This window comes from Pan troglodytes, chromosome 1, assembly GCF_028858775.2.
Source record: "Pan troglodytes isolate AG18354 chromosome 1, NHGRI_mPanTro3-v2.0_pri, whole genome shotgun sequence".
In the NCBI taxonomy this organism is placed as follows: domain Eukaryota; kingdom Metazoa; phylum Chordata; class Mammalia; order Primates; family Hominidae; genus Pan; species Pan troglodytes.
The window spans coordinates 159,928,775-159,948,676 of record NC_072398.2 but is presented as its reverse complement, the minus strand read 5'-3'; the positions used below and the strand labels follow the sequence as shown (position 1 = coordinate 159,948,676).

At 34.7% G+C, this 19,902-nt stretch overlaps 1 protein-coding gene, 1 long non-coding RNA gene and 1 other non-coding gene across 7 annotated transcripts in view; 1 reads left to right on the top strand and 2 right to left on the bottom strand.

Annotated features, from left to right (window-relative positions):
* Positions 1-1,143: 1,143 nt before the first annotated feature.
* Positions 1,144-19,150, bottom strand: ZRANB2 (zinc finger RANBP2-type containing 2). 2 transcript variants are annotated; one of them, XM_003308150.6, is made up of 11 exons: positions 18,767-19,150; positions 16,481-16,533; positions 16,282-16,390; positions 14,645-14,727; positions 10,312-10,388; positions 9,958-10,092; positions 8,663-8,832; positions 7,111-7,197; positions 4,616-4,774; positions 3,518-3,592; positions 1,144-2,977 (listed from the first exon to the last, which is right to left on the bottom strand). In XM_003308150.6, the coding sequence occupies exons 1-10, from the start codon at positions 18,820-18,822 to the stop codon at positions 3,559-3,561; spliced, it is 963 nt and encodes a 320-aa protein (XP_003308198.1). In that variant the 5' UTR covers positions 18,823-19,150; the 3' UTR covers positions 1,144-2,977; positions 3,518-3,558. The 2 variants fall into 2 exon arrangements, with proteins under 2 accessions (XP_003308198.1, XP_001166823.1); XM_001166823.6 differs by lacking the exon at positions 3,518-3,592 and having other exon boundaries at positions 18,767-19,136.
* On the bottom strand, positions 5,472-5,557 carry MIR186 (microRNA mir-186). Its single transcript, NR_031987.1, has one exon. It is a non-coding gene; the product is annotated as a microRNA mir-186 (primary transcript).
* Positions 19,150-19,902, top strand: part of LOC134809014 (uncharacterized) — a 298,651-nt gene continuing 297,898 nt past the window's right edge. For all 4 annotated transcript variants that reach the window (XR_010153495.1, XR_010153496.1, XR_010153497.1 and 1 more), the window contains exon 1: positions 19,150-19,240. This is a non-coding gene — a long non-coding RNA (uncharacterized LOC134809014). The remainder of the gene's footprint in view (positions 19,241-19,902) is intronic.

Genomic DNA, 19,902 nt, shown 5'->3' with positions numbered 1-19,902 from the left:
ATGACTGTAGAAACTTAGTGGGGATATATGAGAACTGTCTGCACAATCTTTGCAACTTTTCTTTAAATCTAAAGTTATCCAAAATAGTGTTTGTCTAACCTCCCTGACTATAATTGGCTGAAATTATATATTCTCTACCAAATTACCAGACTAAAAAATATCTATCGGGCTTAACAATTTCACATTTATTTTCTCAAAGAGTTTTGGCTTTTATTACACATAATACTGAAATTTCCCATCACGTTTGGGGGTGAATCCCTACTTTGCTATTCCTGTGGCTTCCTTGGGCAAGTTTTTAATTTCCCCGTGCTTTAACCCTCCTTTTCGCAAAACACAAGATATGCAAGAGTATATACTCTCACAAGATCATAGGGAGAATTAGATAATGCCTGCAAACAAATCTCTCTCTCTCTCTCTCTCTCTCTCTCTCTCACACACACACACACACACACACACACAAACGAAACTGCCTTTTAGTTAAACCTGTCTACTCAATTTCCCCAGAAATAGAAATACCATTTCCAGGTCAGGAAAGCCATGAGGGTATTTCTATTTAAAAAACATTTAAACCTTATGTCAAAAACAGGGGGCAAAGTGGAGAAATTCCCTACCTTCTTACCAACATCCACAACACTGGCTATGTACACAAGATAGCAAGAAGGGGAGATGACATGGTTTCAGAGATCTAATTTAGCTTGGTAATTGTGCCTAGAGATGATCTTGTATTTAGATCTAGTTCTAAACTTTGACATTTATTACCAGATATCATTCAATATTGTTTAGATGAAAGGACTCCAAATAGAAACTTAAGAAAACTTAGCTGTTAAGCTGACAGTTGAGTGCTTTATATAAGGTGACAGTTTAAGAGTAATTCAGGAAGCACACTACGATATGGTATTTTACCACACGGAATGAGGGATGTAATGTTCTGGCAAGAAGTGTGCAACTAATTTAGGAGCTCTCTATTTAAAACGAAAAAAAGGTTAAATTAAAAATTCTGAGGTTGCAGTGATAATGGCTTTGGAATTTAAAATACCAAGCACTCATATATAAAAGGTAGGTGAATATAAAGAGTGTAAAAAATTAACAAATCAAAGGTAACAGAAAACTGTAATTAGTTTAAAAATGAACATTAGATCAGAGTTTAAAAATCTCTAGTTTATTTCTAACAAACACCACTTGATGCTTGACTCACAGGCTTTATTTACATTTGTCTACAGTATCATTTCCTTATGAAATGAACTAGTACAGCTTAGTTAAACCAAATGAAATCATAATCATCAGAATTGTCTGTAAACTACTATTAGCTAAATTATAACCTTGCATTTGCTTAGTACAGCCAAAGTTTTAAATACAGAAAGCACAAGAATAAACCAATGGTAACATGTAGAATCTAGATCGTCTGGGCAATTTAGAAGGTAGACTTTCAAAAAGTCTGAGGCACAATTACAAGTGAGTAAAAGTTCTTGTGCAACCTACATAAACGCAGCAAAGAAACTTAAGACATAAAAACATGGGAAAGCTCACTGTAAAAATATTATCAAAATATTTCTACATAAGATATTTTGCTTTCGTTTTTAGATCAGCTGAAGAGAAAAACATTCACTTTAAAGTAAAAACATATATTTTTGTTTGGTTTGTCTATGAAATATCTTAAAATGTCGTAATTTTTATTTAAATTGCAGCAGACAATGTTACGGAAAAAAAACAAGAAATCAATATCCCATAACAAAAAGCCCCCAAGCACAACTGTTGATTTCCTTTGATATACTTACCTTGCATTGTCACTGGAAATACTGTTAAGAGAAACCTTTTTATTTTTTAAACCAGAAAACAAACTAAAGCTCATGTGACCAGATTTTAATTTTGAGAAATAAACTCCAAAAGCATTTTAAGCCATAACTTATTTCAAATGAATAGGAAAAATAATGACTTTTGCTTACATCATGCAGCAATAAGCATTCCTTTGTTATTCAGAAGAAAATTGTATGCAGTGTGTTTATAGTTAACATCTTGAGGCAAATGTTCACTTAAATTCACAATGTCTCCATTGGCCTTTCACCAAAAGAGAAATATACTTTAAAAGCTTACTTCAATTTGCTCATTAAGTATGATTTAGCCTTTTCTACCATATTATATTTGGTAACTAGATTTGGAAGAATATCACACAAAGCTTCTTAAAACATTGGTAAACATTTTGAGATGTCTTTATCAAGCAACCATATCAGCAGAGAAAAGATAAACTCTTAAGACTCTTTTTTGCCCCAAATTATGTGTCAGAAAGGAAAATATATCCCACTTCTCTCCTTGTAGACATCACAAGATTCTTTTGCATTAAATGTGGAGCAAAAAAGTAAAGCTGGATAAAAGGGACACAATGATTCTAAGGCACCCTTAGCATAGGGAATTTCAAAATAGACATTTACAGTTGGCTGCTTACAACACAGTTTAACTTTTTTTGGTGAGAATCACTCTGACATCTGTTAACAGCATAAAAAGGCTGACTTTCTTTTCCATAAGTATGTTGTTTCCAACTAGTTTCCAGTCTTGCCTCCATGCCCAAAGTTCAGGCAAGCCTAGGTAATCCTGTCTTAGCCAATGGACAGGATGTATTTGGAAATGACAAAAATGGGTTTAAATTAGGAAGCAAAGTACTTTGTTATAGCTGGTTTTAAATGAAGCAAATGGTTGTAAATAATGAATGACAGAACATCTATTTTGGGACATTATGGCTTAAAATGCTATTTACTTTTAACTTCACAAATAAACACAGCTGTATTGTTTTGAAAAGCAATGAAAGGCATGCACCTCTACTAGCAGATTTAGCACTTCTGACCAAGTAAGACACCAACTTCTTTAAAAATATGCTTCATGCACTGTACTGGATTTTTTTAAGATGTAAATTTTAATACATTATTTCTTTTTTGAACTTGAACGGGAACCAGAATGGGATGATCCAGATGATGACCTGTGGCGTCTGTAAGACATAATGGAGAGAGTAGGCATTCTAGTAAGCTAGAGCTAAATCTCAGCATTCATTCTTAAGACTGTGAAAGTATACAAAATTCAGTACCATGATGCTAGCAAAAAAATTAAAAACTGAGATAGGAACTTACACACATAAAATTATCTGATGTTTAGACTTTGGATATGAGCCCAGTTATCATATAAATACAATAAAAAATTCTCTACAATTTCAAAAGAATCTCATTTCAAAATATAGCCACCTCTCAATTATTTAAGATATCAAAGAAAAGCCTTGCAAAAATGTGTAAAATTACAGAAAATGTACAACAAAAGCATATAAACTTGGTAATGGAAGTGTGACTAAACCAATCCCTGTGACACGGTGTAGAAAGTGTAAGAAGTCTATTATGTAAAAAAGATACAGCAAGGCTTCTGTGTATGAGAAAATATATTCATAAATAAGTTTTGGAAATCTAGGTCACACAAGATGATTGTACAATTTGCTATAGGGTTATATTCATGCAGCTAGTATGAATAAGTCAATATCAACCTGGGTAAAGTAGTGGTGTTCCGTAGGGGTTGGCCCTGGGCTCAGGGTTGTTTAGTGTTTTCACCAATCACCTGGCTTATGGAATAGAGAACATGTTCATTAAGTTTAGATGACAACAAACTAGGGGGATTATATGTGGCTAAGATAAAAATTTGCAGAAGTGGTAAGAAAGCAACAGAATGAATTCCACTCAAAAACAGAGTAATTTTTTTTACAAAGAAACAAATGCAGAGAAACAAGACTGTGTGAAATCTTAACATCTAAACTCCAAAATGTGAAGAAGCAAAACTAATCATTCTGTACAAGTAGGAATCATGAGATAATCCTACCACTGAACCCAGCAATTAATAGACTTTACATAATCTTTATTTTCACAAGCTAATAAAATATGAAAAATTTGCAAAGACTACAAATAAAGCCATTAAAATGACTATATAATTGGGAACAAAGAGAAAATTAATGAAACTGAGTAATTAGCCTGTTGCAGAAAAGGCTGACAGATGACAGTTGCATTCTTCCAATATTAAAAGTGTCAGTACAGATAAAGTAACCTAATATAGGCCTTTCTCAAAAAAGATTTGGACTGCAAAATGAAAAATGTATTAGCTACAAGGAATAATTTCCTTATAGACAAAGGGCATGAAGCAATTTGCTGTGGAAATGCATTTACACATATTTAAATGAGGACAGATTCCCAATGACCTGAAAGTTAATTTTTTATTAGATGCTCTAGAATTCTTGACTATTAGTATTTAAAGAAGCCTAAGTATAAAAGTCAACTCATAAATTACTTCGACATACAGCTTCTGAATTGCAATCTCAAAAGACAGAAATAACCGAGAGTTGGCTATAAAAATTATAAATGGAACTAAAAATTTAAACAATAAAATGATCAAAGAATGGTTTGATCTACAATTCTAAACAACCTGATCAAAGTACAAAGGATAAACAAAGTAATGTTTTTTTGAAGTTCAAAGTTGAAAAGTAGAAAGTCGGAACACAAGAGATAATAAAAATCTAACCCTTGACTAGGAAAGTTTACTTTATCTATTAAACACACTTAAGAACACCCATTCTTATTTCTACAGAAACCCAAACCTTTCGGGTGACCGTGATCTTGTTCGTCTTTTTTTGCGATCACCAGATGAAGAAGATCTAGAACGACTTCTCTTTCTGTTCCTCTCAGGAGAAGATGATGAACTTGAATAAGATCTTTTTCGTGGGGAAGAAGAGCCCCTGTGGGACCTGGAGCTGGATCTTCATTGATTGAGAAACAAATCAAACATTTCATTAAAAGAAGAAATAAGGAAGATTATTTAGTTATCAGATAGCTCCAAAAATAAACAGGATTTATAACAACTATGAAAATTTTATAAGGAAGAATACTTACTGCTTATTCAACAGAAGACTTCTGGATCAATCATGAAAACATTCTACTTAAACATTTAAATTTTGTCTCTTTAAAATTCTATCATGTGTAATTAAAACCCTGCTTACTATATCAAAATAGAATTTAAACTTTTTTTAAGGCTTTTCAAAGTATACACAAATATTATAGTATTATAAAATCAGCAGGTAACTGCATTAACAGGACTTTATGTTTAGAAACTGCATCCTTCCATTTGAGGATTAAAATATGTATCTTATATACCACTTCCTGAGGAAAATAAACATAATTCCATGTGGAATTATTCAACTCATTAAACTGTTATGGAAAAACCAGGTATATGGCACAGCAACAAAAGACTAGTAACTGTACTTAACTGCTAAATATTCAAGAAGAAATAAAAACTAACTTTAAGATGATTTATATTTACAATACTTATTTTTATGAAAACCCACTACTTATGAAATATGAAGTGTTGACATTCACATGCTTCAGGTAGAAGTAAATGTGCAAATGTTTAAATACAAATTTTTTTTCTTCACTTGTATATTTTGGTTGAAGGAATTTAGCTCAAACTTCCCAAAAAATTCACCTTTGGGCTTAAAATAAAACCAGAAAGCCCAAAAGGAGAATTCTTTGGAAAGTTACAAGCAATGAAAAAATGTTTGGGAAGAATATGATGGGTGTTCTGTAAACCTTAATTATAATGGTTCCCAAAGGGAATACCAGAACTTAAGGATTTTTACCTATAAAGCCCTTAAATATTGTTACTAAATAATGGTAACAATAAAAAATAATTTGCTCTCTACTTCTATTCTTTTTTTTTTTTTGAGACAGGATCTTGCTGTTCCCCAGGCTGTGGTGCAGTAGCATAAGCATGGCTCACTGCACCCTTAATCTCCAGGGATCCAGTGATCCTTCCACCTCAGCCTATAAGAACACACCACCATGCCTGGCTGGTTGTTTTAATTTTTATTTTTAGTAGACGATGTCTCACTATGTTGCCCAGGCTGGTCTTGAACTCCTGGGCTCGAGCAGCCCGCCCACCTTGGCCTCCCAAGGTATTGGGATTACAGGCGTGAGCCACTGAGCCTGGCCTTGTTATCTATTTCTTATTGGCTTACAATGCAAGTGTGCACAACATTCTTTTCTCCTTAACATGATTATACTGTGGCAGCCCTTTAATGCTAAATTTGATTCAAAGCAGCAAATACTTTTACCAAAACAGCCACGGTTAGACTTCAATATGAATTTCCACAAATATGGAATTTCATTTTCTTATTTATTTTTTAGATGCCTTTAGTAGGTCATCATAAATTAACTTAAAAACAAAGAGAGCATATTTTGACTAAACAAAGAAAAATTTCCTGCAAGAGCATCTTTCAAATTATGTTTCCCTCTACAGATGTGACTACATGCAACCTGAAAGTTTAGAACACTGTTTACTACTTAAGACCACATCCTATCTCAACTAACCGACTATACTTCCTGATTTAGTTTTGAGTGTTTTGTGCTCTATAAATAATAGTGTGTGTAAAATTAGAAAGGAAAATGTGTATACAGTACTCTAGTAACTTTATCTGATATAAATGGCAAATTTGTTTCTGAAAATATTGAAACAACTGCCGTGCAAAACAGGACCTGTTTTGAGGCAGGGTTATTTTTCTTCCTTTTAATAATGAAGAAAATTTTTCCTTTTATTTACATATGTAATTTTATTTGAACTACTATTTTTTTTTTTTGAGACACTCCTCTGTCACCCAGGCTGGATTACAGTGCTGTGATCAAGGTTCACTACAACCTTGAACTCCTGGCCTCAAGTGATCCTCCCACCTCAGCTTCCCAAAGTGCTGGGATTATAGGCATGAATCACTGTGCCTGGCCATAAATAATCTTAATATACTAGAGATGTGGCGATAAGACTTGGCTTCATCTTCCTACTTCATAACATCTTAGTGCCAAAATAATAAACGCTGCATATTGCAAAATAGCCACCTGATTTCAATCATGGGAATGTCTTGGCACACTGCGGGCAATGGAAACATTTCATGGTGAGAAAATTAAGCTGAGGCAAGTGCATTAGTTTTCTAATGCTAAAATAAAATCGAGAAGTAGAAGCAAAATAAGGGGAAAAAAAGCAGCAACATCTTCTGCAGCCTTTAAATATTTTTCTCTCTGCTTTACAGAGAGATGCTACCTCATTCACCTTGATTTCGACCCACGAGATCTCGAACGTTCTCTGGAACTGGAACGAGATCTTGACTGCGAACTGGAAGAACTTCTTGAACGGGACCTGGAACAACATGGAACGATTTTTTTTTTTCCAGGACCATTTAATTGAGCTTTGTGATATGAACACTGAAAGAAAGATATGTATTAGAGTTCATTTTCATATAAAAAGATAACTATACAAGATATATACTTTCAAAACATAGTATTTTAAATTAGATAAGATTTAGTAACAAAAGGTAATTAAAAAAATATCACTTTCCAAGTGATTAAATTACCCTAAAGCCACTCAACTATAAAATAAAACATTATCACTTTATTACAAAAACAATGAATACTTTGTTTACAAGTAACTAGAAGCCACCCAGAATACATCCAAGAAAACAGAATGTTGTGATTTATACTTAATTTCTCTAAAATGTCTCCATCATTTTCCTTTATAAATCCCCTTCTATTTTTGTTTCTAGTTAGTACAAACTTTTGAATGTTGGCATGTGTGTATTTCATCCCTCTATTTTTCTGTTTACTCAATGCTTAGAGAATTAAAGGGAAAATGTATAATTCTGTCATTGTTAGGTAATTATATTATTGGAAAATATGACACAAGGGGAGACATGGTTCGTACAAATTTTAAAACTCACAAAATTCATTAATCTAATTTACAACTATAATTTGTCCCTTATAATAATACCCTGTAGAAAAAGATCACTATATTTTTACCAAAAAATTACTAGTTATAGCCCCACTTTGTTAAGCTTTCAGGCTTTGTAGTGCTCAATTAACATATATCTCATTGTTATACACTAATATCTAGTATTTTATTCCTAAATATGATTAAAATTCATTGCCCATGCCATCATTTAACTGTGATTAAGGTTTTTCAAGAGGACACTGTTAAATTTAAATCACTGCTTTCACTCACCTAAAATTTTTATTGTTAACTATAAAATCAGAGATTACATATTTTACATCAACAAACAAAGAATATTCAAGTACACCAAAAGAGTTTTAGTTTACGCCTGGACTTCTCAAAATTATGAGCATGAAGTCAACAGAACTAATATGGCTGAATTTGCTCCGTTATTCACAATACTGATATCAAAGCAAACTATTAAAAACATTATGTAATAAGCAATGATTTAATGCCTAGAAAATTTCTGTGCTAGCCTTTAACATCTTGAATTAAAATACAGCTCTCCCCTTTACTTAATTTCTATATGTAAGCTATCTCTTTAGATTAATTAAATGTAAGTGTATATAAAAATTTAATTCAGTTTTTAAGTCTATTTTAGTCAAAAGCATGAGGCTAAAATAGGTTAAGGAAGTTTCATGCTAAGACTTTACTTTTCTAAAAATACTGGACAACAACTGTATGGTACTAAGCTGAAAAATTATTTTAAAAGTTGATTTGAATTAAATTTTTAAAATAAAAAGGAAAGTTTATTTCGTCAAGAAAAACAAAATTTATAAATAAAAAAGTTAGATACTGACATTTTGACTGGTGTTACCCTTGACCTGTACCCGTTTACCTGGACCTAGACCTTGAACTTGAGGGGGAGGATGAGCGTGATGAAGATCGTGAATGTGAAGATCGAGACTTTGAGCGACTTCGTCTATTAGATTTCTTTTTATTACTATCTTCTTCTTCACTGGCATCAAGATTATATTTTGAGAGATCAGCGTCATCTTCATCCTCATCCTAACAAAAATTCAATTATAATTACACATTTAGATATTAGTGTTACCTACCAGGAAAGATAAAACAGTTAGGTGTACTGAGCAACTCCATATGCATATATCACAGGTATCTCAGCAAATTAATTCTGAATTCTAAAATTCACCTACTAAACTCATCTCAAATAGAGACTTCACAACTTTGTCTCAGGTATTGCACAGACATAAACCTGGAGGCCATACACACTTTTTCTGTCACACTTATGCATCACCCAAGAATTTTCAAGTCCACCTCCTTAAAAGTCCTTGAAATCACCATTTTTAGTCTTAGACACTCTGTTCCTTATTCTCTAGCATATTATAGTAACCTCTTAGCTGGTCTCCTCAAATCTGAAGATCCATTCTGCCTCTCTAGTATCTCAATATACTGACAGTCATCACTCTGAAACACAGGACAGATAAACACATCTCACTTTTTTCTTAAAAACTTCAAAACTGGCTTATTATTTCTTTAGTTGCATTCCAAGACCTCTTATGATCAGGCTCTAAGGTACCCTTAACATGGCATAAAACTTACACTCTGGCCTGACAGAACAAGTATCACCAGACCTGAAATGTGTGCTGTCCCCCTCATCTCATTCTCCCCTCTGCTCTAACTATACTGGCCAATGTATGGTATTTTTGAAGGCTGCTGGCTTATCTCCTATTTAGGGAACCCGTATTTGCTGTTCTCTGCCTAAATGTGCTCTCACCTCGGCTCTTATTGCTGGCTCCTTCCTATCATTCAAGTTTCAGCTCAAACTTCACCTCCTTAGACATTATCCATCGGCAAAAACCAAAGTTGCTTTTAAACTGTTATCACATCATGTGTCTTCATAACGTTACTGCTATCAAAATTACCTATTTATATATTTCCTCCTCTAGAACTGTGTAAGAGAAAAGTGGTTCTGTTTCGGTCACCACTGTATCTCCAGAACAGTAGTGTTCCAAGTACAAATAGTACTTGGAAGAGTGGAAATCCAAAACCTTTGTGAGAACAAATGAAAACACAGAATATATTTTCACCAAGTGTCTGAGGTTGTCAAAAGCATTCATGTTATGGTATAACTCCAATAAGACAAAAAGGAAATAGGACAAGAAAACTGTTCACCTCATCTAACTTATATTTAGAAAGATCTTCATCCTCATCCTCTTCTTCTCCCTCTGATTCTTTATCTTCAACTTCCTTTAATATAGATGCAGGACCAACTGCTTTCCCTCTGTATTTTTTCTTTTTACGTCCAAACTAGAGAAAAACAATTTCAAAATACTTGTCAGCTGATAATGCATTAAACTTAATACATTTTCTAAAAAATTATTTTAGATATTTATGATTTCCTGAAAATGATCAGTTGCTGAAGACTCAAATTGCACTTAAAAAAAAAAAGTTTGTTTTCCTTTGCATTTAAGAATTTTTTCTGTTTTTCTAATTTATATTCAACCTGAACACCAAAATATAGCTTACCTCATCATATTCACCATCAGATTCTTCTCTTTCTATATATTCAACATTTTCTCTTTCATTAAAACCACCACCATATCCTTAAAAAAGAGGGCACAAATTGTTACCCTATGACAATTGATTTAAATAATAAACACATCATGCCCAAATCTCCAGACAACAAAAAACATCTAATCAACAACAGCTGCCTACCCATCTAATAAATTACTAGTCTTTAGAAAGCATATTAGAAATCACCACAGAAAATACAGAGAACTTAGTTGTAACGTCATATGGCTGTACTTCTAGCTCTTTTCAATTCCAAATTGCCCTACATGACTTATTTAATTCATAGAAAGTATTGGTGGAAAACATCTCAAACTTCTGCTATAACCAAGTTTTAAAGGACTTTCCTCTACAGTTAATCGTAATTCTTCTGGGAAGGGTGGGCTCAGTAACAACCAATCATTAAATTCCACTGTTTACCAACTGCAAATAGTCTGAAATCTTCTGATATACTGAAATTTTGCAACTTTAAAATGTAGCAGGCCTTATTAGAGCTTGGAAAATTCCTAATTACACAGACAAACACAATAACACAATAAAGGCCATCCTTTGGCCCTGGTTTAATTGGTTTTAACACATAGGTAAAAGTCACACAGGTTCTCTGAAGTAGCCAGTAAATTTTGAAATTAAATGATTATATTAAAAAGTAGTTGAGATTAGCAAACCACTATTCTCTCATGTCACAACCAATGTATACAATTCAATTGGCAGGTCTCTGACATAAGCTTAAAGGAGAGACTGGAATTAAAGAAAATGAGCTAGTTTTAGGAAAAGTGAGTTGACATATTTTGAAAAAGTCTCCCATTGAAAATTAAAGAGGTATGTGTTGATCAAGAGTAATACAATCTAACTGGTCACATGCTCCAGAGCAGTATCAGTACATAAGGCCGGTGATTTCCAGACTTAGGGACTTCATTCATCAGCAAAATATTAAATAGATTTATAATAAAAATATTTTATAAAAATTAGGACTTGTAACTTAAAATTTGCCTATCGTATTTAAAAAATATTTTTAAAATTTCACTTTCTGAAAAAAACCCACACTAATATAGCATCTTTTCTTCATTATACTTTGTACTAGTGAAAACTTCAAAATACTTGGAAGTTAATAAAAATATTTTTAAACATACATGGGATCTAAATGGGAAATAATTTACATAGGAAAAAACTGAAAAGTAATATGACAAATATGGAAAGCTCAAAAATATAGTAAAATTAGAAAGTGAACTATAACTCTGGTAGTTAATTTTTCAAAAGTATGTAAATAAAATTATTTTAAGAGGCAGCAAAATAGTCTGCTGACAACAAAGACATTGGTAAGGTATGTTCTATGAACCCATACAATATAAATCTAGCTCATTAACTCTGTATAAATGGAAAATACACTAGCTCCCTATCGTGAAAAAACTGAAGCATACCATTTTCACTGAATACCTGAGATAGTGGAATCAATGGAATGATATGTATGTTTCCTTCATTCTACTAATTTGAAGCACTTCAGATAATGCTGTATAAATTGGTTTTATTTCCACTCTTGCCGCCACCTCTCCTAATTACTTCTCCACAAACAGAAAGAAGAGTGTTTAATCCATTACTCAGGTAACTCATCTTTCACTTCTTAGCTTAAGCATAGCTTTCCTAAAGAGGACTTCATTAATCTTTGGTGCTGTAAGACTCTTTTGCTCACCTAGGTATCCCCAGCACCTTGCACAGTGGCCTATAAATGTCTTCAAGGAATGAATACAGAAAACACAATTCTGGAATCATCTAATGAATTTGAATTTCTATGGAAAGCTTTAGAAAGCAACCAAGAATTTCCGTAGATTTTAGTAAGTCTTACAATGAATATATTTTCAAATTTGTCTCACAGTATAATGTAAAAAGCTGAGCAAGGGCCAAGAAAGAATCAAACACAGGTTTAAAATGAATGTTTGGATCAAGATTGTGACAATGGAAAAAAAGCGGGAAAGGGGGATGAATATAACATGTACTTCAAAGGAAGAACTAAGGCACTAACAGGGAAACTCTGTGAGTCTACACTCTGAACAATTAATTCAACTCCTGAGAACATATTCTAAGGAAAGAATCCAAAAGAATAAAAATCACAATGTACTAAGTTTGCTTTTATGCCATTATCTTTAATGGTTTTTTTTTTTTTAAAAAGCTGACAAAAACAAAAATAATCCTAAATACTGAAACAGAGGAAGTAAATTACTGAACAATTTGATGGAATTACACAGGATAAGCCAGCAATCTTTCAGAGGTAGTGAATCACATTCTCTTTTATTCATATCCTGTCTCATGCTTAGGAAATGCTCCCCAAACCCTGCACTGCTTTATTACAAATAGCCAAAAGAAAGCGGAAAGCAACAGAGTAAGTTATTTTTTCACACCTTCAACTGTTACCAGCAAAGACAAATACTTGTAGCAAGGGAAGTGAGAAAGGTTCGAGACACCAGAATGACTGAAAAATGACAATAAGAAAAGTGAGAAGTTATCAATATAAAATTTGCTTACTTCTCTGTTAAACTATAGTTCTTGTGATAATGAAACTATAAAGGAGTCAGGAAATAGGTCAAAGTTTTTTTAAGTTTTGAAACTGTTAAAAAGATTTTAGACTTTATCCTAAAAGCAATCAAAATGGGTTTTTTAAAAAAGGATTTTAAATTTGGAAATAAAAACATGTAGAAACCAGCTAAGTGGCTATTTTTCCACAAAACATAGTAATATCTTTGCCTAGGGTGGTAATGGAAAAGAATTTTTGGGGTATGGGAGATATCAAGAAAGGGCTATTTAGGCTAAGAAGGACATCTAGATTTCCAGCTTATGTAATAAATGTATGGTGAGTGGTACTAATCATGAGAAAGAGATCATTGGAAGAGGGTCAGGTCCCAGGGGTAAAATCACAAATTCAGTTTGAATATAATGAGTTTGACATTTGCATGGCAATGTTGAATAGGCAGCTGGATATATGGGTCAAAGAAGTCTGAGCTGGAGACATAAAACTTGGGTTATCATGGCAAAGTTACTTAAACTTTGGGCTTAGAAGAAAACACCATGAAAATAGAGGAAAGAAAGAGGGCCAGGGATGGCTGCGAAGAATCCCAACATCAGTGGCCAAAAGAAGAGAAACCTGCAAAGGAGACAGAATAAACAATCAATCAAACGGGGGTTGGTGGGGGCGGTGAAGGAGGTACGGTGCATACCTTAGGTGAGGGAAGAAAAAAACGAGATCCTTGTCAGAAGGCCTTAACTTACCCAATCGGTGGAAAGGCAAAATCACTTCCTAAGAATAAGGCAGGATTTGAGGGTTGAAAGTGGCGGTTGGGCCGGGGAAGGGGGGATGGATCAAGGTCATTATGTTATAATGTTCTCACATATGAGAATGTAAGTTTTAAAAAAGGGGTGGGGGGGGATAAAAGTAGAATTTCTGTTGAAGTCTGGAAGAGCTAGGTCGAAAAGATTGAACAGTGGCCCTCTGATCCCTAGAAACTAAACAGACAATGAAAACGGCCTAAAGTTAGAGAGGCAAAGAAAACAGGGAAGCAGTTCACCAAGCCTAAGTCTGACAGGGTGACTAGATATAGAAGGAATCCTTTGATCATGTGACATATAAGCAGTTGAAAGACAAATCAGATTTTAAGTAAACAGATAAATTAAGTTGGGCTAATTGGTGATAATGGAAAAACTATATGCTATTAGGTAAACATTTTCATTTCACCAGTAACATACAAAGCCAATGATCAACTATTATTTAGGCCAATGATTATCAAATACCATCCAAAAAACCTGCAGATGTTGGAAACCCACCGCCAAATAACTTTAACAGTTCTGCATTTTGCAATCGATATTTTAAAAAGTTTTTCAGATGATCTAGTACATAGCTTAAGTTTCAGAATTATTGCCAAAGCTTTAGAAGAACACTTTAAATGGTGTGGCTTTGCCCTTTAAGTCACAGCAGGCTATCAAAAGAATTTAAAAATGGTATCATTATATCATTACTAATAACAAACATGCAAACCAGTGAAAGGGAGAGGAGGAGAATATTTCTGAAAGTATTCTTATGTCCCTCCTTGTTAGGATAAAGGTCCCTAACACTGTTATTTTATAAATTGTGAAACAAAAGATTTGTATGTGTGTATGGGGGGAAAAAAATCCCAGTAAGAAACATTCAGGGCCGAATAAACAGAATCCCACTTACTGTGGCTCTTACTCGAAGGTGATACAATTATTGTTTCAATAATTAGTGCTTTAAAAAAAATCATTCAGTTACAATGTGGTTTTATCATACCTGTTCTTTCTTCTAATTTAGCATACTTTGGAGTATTACACATATTACACTCTGATCTTCTGGCCCAATTCACATTGCTGCAACTTTAGAAGTGAAAAATACTAAATTAGTAGGCTATAATATAGATGAATATCAAATTTTTAGATATTTTAGAATTTTAAAATAAAAACTAGGATGAAACCACTGTCAAAGAAATGTTTATTAAGTGGTAATGTAAACAAAGAAAATGTACAGTGGCCTGAAGAGTAAATGTGGGTTCCAACAACGGACTGAACCATTTAAGCAGAGAAGCAAAATTTATATAGTATGAAAAGTGCCTCTGTCATTTTGAGAAGTAAATGACAAATTATAACCACAGGTCGAGTATCACTAATCCACAAATCCAAAATCCAAAAACGTTTCAAAATCTAAAACTTTTTGAGAGAGGACATGACACTCAACAGAAACGCTCACAGAAGCATTTCAGATTTTCAGATTAGGGATGCTGAACCCACAAACATTTCAGGTAAGTGATACTGAACCTGTATAGAAATTCTGATGTCTTATGAAAAAATATAACTTTAAATTAACGGCTCCACTAATTTCTCAGTCTCTGAATATACCTTAAAGAGTATGGTTATACCCTATAAAAAATATCAGTTCAAGCACTGAATTCCAAAGCATACCAAATCCAGTGACCAAATCTGTAGCTGGAAACTTTTCCAATACAAATTTATAATCCTGAGGATCAGAAATTTATTTAAGACTCTAGGGTCAGGAATAGTGGCCCATGCCTCGCCTGTAATCCCAGCACTTTGGGAGGCCAAGGCAGGCAGAATGCTTGAGCTCAGGCGTTCGAGGCCATCCTGGGCAACATGGTAAAACCCTGTCTCTACCAAAAATATAAAAAAATGAGCCAGGCATGGTGGCACGGGCCTGTGGTCCCAGTTACTAAGGAGGCTGAGGTGAGAGGATTGCTTGAGCCTGGGAGGTAGAGGTTACAGTGAACTGAGATCGCCCCACTGCACTCCAGCCTGGGTGACTGAGTGGGACCTCATCTCAAAAACAAAAAATACAAACAAAACGAGAAATTTATTTAATACTTTTTTTATTTAGACCTCTTTCATACACATAGGATTCATCTGCATAGAGAAAAGATGGAAGTTGGAAAAATCAATAAAGAATTAAATCTAAGCCTGAAAATAGAAATCATTAAGAAACCTACCTATAATTAGACTTAATTACTTACGGCACACAACTTATGAATCTAACATTATTTTGTAAACAGGCAAAATGAGTTTTGTGGTGTATTTCACACTAACTATACAGTCTAAAAATTGGGATTTTTCAATAAAGGAAGAAATAGGCCTTAGTACTTTTAAGTACCACCATCCCCCAATTGGTTTTGAGCTTACCATAAGCATTTGTTTACTGGTATACATAATCCATCATAGTGACAACTATTACCATTAAAAAATGCAAAGAATAATTTAAAACTTCTTTATACTATACTTAAAGATGAGACTGAATAACAATACCTTGGATTTAAAAGGTTACCCTAGCTTGTCAATGTCACTAATAAGAGCTGTAATATAAACAAGTAGTGGCCAGATCTATTATTTTGGAAGAAAGAGCAGACAATAATTTAAAAAACATACGTTTTACATTGCCAGTCATTAGCACTAAATAGGCCTCGGCTCTTTTCGGCAAGTGTCTTTCCTATTTCAGTGCCCCCAGCTTTCATCATCTTGGCCTCAGTTGTTTTCTCTGAAAACAGAAAAATCATGCAATATGAACCTGGAGAAATAAATAAATGATACATATACAGTATAAATAGAACCTTCTTTAAATACTTACCCCGACCACATCGATTACAGCTGGTTCTTCTAGCAAAGTTTACATTTCCACATCTAAAAACAGATTAAAAAGCATTTATAAAAATTTAAATTTGTAAAATTTTACATTTTAACTTGTCCTCACTACATATCTGGAATTCATAACTTCTAATCCATCTTAGTCATGTTAATGTCAATGTTACCAACAAAAAACTCCTCACAATTTACTGGGGGAAAAATACTTGATTGGAGCCACAAATTCAGAATAAGATATCCCAATCCTCCATTTACCAGTTATGTGATCTTGATTAAGTTACTTAGGATCTCTGCCTCAAGTCCTCACATTAGCACATATCATTAGTTATAATCCCGTTACAAAGTTGAAAGTGAGAGTTAACTCCACTTCACTAATTACTTACAAGCTATCAGGGAGTTTTAAACCCTAGGGGTGGACCAATGAGGAAAAAAACTTATAAATCAAGGAGGGCTTCATGGATCTTAATGAAATTATCTTTTTACATGTAGTAGGTAGGATGCTAAGGAACCAAATATGATAGGTTGTACTGACTAAAAATACAAAAAGATTCAATAATTGTAAGAAAACTGAGTTTTACAGGGCATTTCTCAAACCTCTGAGACTTCGCTGAAAAATATGACACAACCACCAAAACCAATAATCTCAACACATGTAGTACAGTATGACTTTATGCTTATACTCAACAAACTCAAACCTAAAGAATTACTGGTTCACTCACATGACCTTAGAAGTGCACGTGTATATTGGTAAAAGTATGTTAAATGCTCTGGATAACATGGAATGCTTAAACTTTAAAAAGCTGATTTTTAAGGCATTATACTAGAATACAATACAGATGTGAAGTATGGGATGACACTAAAGTGAAACACTCTAAATAATATTTAGGTTAAGTTTTTCCCCTAAAAATATTCCTTTTAACTCCATTAAGCATGGAAAATATACTCTGAAAATTTATCCTGCATTTAAACATATTGTACAAACAACATTCTATTCATATATTTGTAAATGAGTCGAAATGAACTCTCCTTGAGAGTCCTACCTCTGGGTGTGCTGTCATTAAAGACATTGACAAAAGCACATTATTTTACAGGTAACAACAAAGTCAGAAGTTGTTGTTCTAAATCTTTTGAACATTTTCAATAATGTCTTACCACTCAGAGCAATACTATCCATAACATATAACTTTGGTTCTATTCAGTATCATTTGTTAGGCCTGAACTACTCCTTCAGGTCATCTTAATATCAAATTACTATCAATAGCCACCAATTAGAATTTGCTACACGTCACTGTTTACACACCCTATCCATGTTATTTCATGTTTTCATTAAAAAAAAAATTCTATTCCTTTTTTAGCAGTTAAATAAGTAATAGAATTTTAACTAAACCCAGGTTTATTTCAAAGTTTTTGCTTTTTACAATCAAAACCTATTTGTGGCTAACTTAGGTACAACAAATAAAAGGCTTTTATGTGAACATGAGTTGTACATTAAATTATTTTCCATGTTATTTCCGAATAGATACACCTATTTGTGCACCCTTCAAAAAAAATCTGATTAACTATCGAGCAGAGTACATTGGCTTTGGCAACAATGTCAAAAAGCAGAGCCACTAACACACGTGCTTCTCTGCTGCAGGCATCTTAAGGGCTGAGTAGGCAAAAACACAGGCCTCTTCCCTCCTTTTCGGCTCTAAGGAGGCGAAAAGCCCAATTCTTGTGGAGAAATGATCCACAAAGAAAATGTCAGAATTTCCCAAACCGAAGAGGGTAGAGCTTCCGGAAAAGGGGAAAATAGTATGGAGGAAAAGTTTGAGTAAAAATACAAAACAAGGTGAACTATAAGAGGCAAAAGGACGAGTGCGAGAAAGCAATATTTTCCGTGAACAAGAGTAAAGTTCTGCAGAGAAAAGTCACGTGGGGGAGATCCAACACCAAGCTGGCCTGACTGGAGAGATTTCCTATCGCTGAAACCTGGCCGGGGCGGGGGTGGGGGGTGGGGGCAAAAAGGTAAGCCATCTCGCACTCTAAAAAGAGAGGCTACCTTGCGGAGGTAATGTCGAGGAAACGCTGAAGACATATCTAGAACAAAGGCTCCCGGAAAGACCTCTCTCGTGAGGAGATTGGGAGCCTTCTTCCCGCCCGGGAACTGGCGGTTCGCCGCCTCAACCCGTCTTAAGGCACAGAAAATCATAAAAAAGGAAAATGCCGGACGGACCTGGGAAAGCTTCCACTAACAAACTCCGTCCCAATTCAGGACCCTTCTTGAACTCACTTTTTGTCAGGGCAAATCCAGTCCCCGTCACTGACTCGGAAATTCTTGGTCGACATCTTGAACGCCACCAGCACAGCCACCCGCAGCTATGTCTTCACAGGAGGAAAACGGGCCGGGGACTTTCGGCAACTCGGGGCTGTCCCCACACTGCCTGACTCGCGCCTACTACTGCGTCAGGGTTTGATAATGAGGGAACTGGCCAGGAATTCAGCTTGTACGTTGTTGTCCAGACTAAGATGCCTGTGCTACTGTTTGTTAGATGGAAAAGTTAAAATATAAATATCTTTTCTAGAACTAAACTCACAGGCGCCATAAGGACAACCCAGGCAGGAGGCCTTCGTGGCACTAGAAGCCTCGGAGAGCCCCCTACAGGTGGGAGGACCCAAGAGTAAAGTACTTCCGCTTCCTTAGGTGGAGCTGGAAAGGTGGAGGCGGAAGTGACTGATCAATTCAGGGGCGTGGGGTTCGTTTAGGGTAAGAGGCGGCTCGGGCTCTTCAAGTGTTTAGAGAAATTATTTTAATAAGGCATAAAAATTCTGTTATTTCATACACATGGGATGTCGTTTAGAAACCTATTTTTATATATACATAAATAGGTGTAACAGATAAGTAAGCAACTTATACATGGGAACCAGCTGGTAATTTTAAAACTGAGACATTGTCAACACTGTTTAAATTACCAGTGTCTTTTCTGATACCATCCCATTACTTTCTTCCACAGATAACACTTTCCCATATTTGGGATTTATTCTTTTGCTTTTTAAAAATTTATGTACATTGTTAGTCCAAACTGCACCATTTTTGTAAGCCCCCCTGCCATTTTGCAGACCTTAGTCAAAGTGAAACATTCCACGGGGTTTGGGCGTGAGAAACAGGCTGCATCTTATACTCTGCTGGGAGAAAGTACCACATTCCATTGGAACAAGGGCCAGAGCCGCCTCGTCCTGGGAACACCTTATCAACATGTTCCCAGGAAGCAGGCCATGGCCCCCCAGACCACTCCCACCCAGGCCTATAAATCACCCCAGCCTGTAAGAAGCAATGGGCACTGGCATTAAGCTGGTCTCCCACCTCTGTAGGTCTTATGCTGGACATAAATCCTGTATTTGTTGTTAAGCCACCCTCTCTTTCTTTAA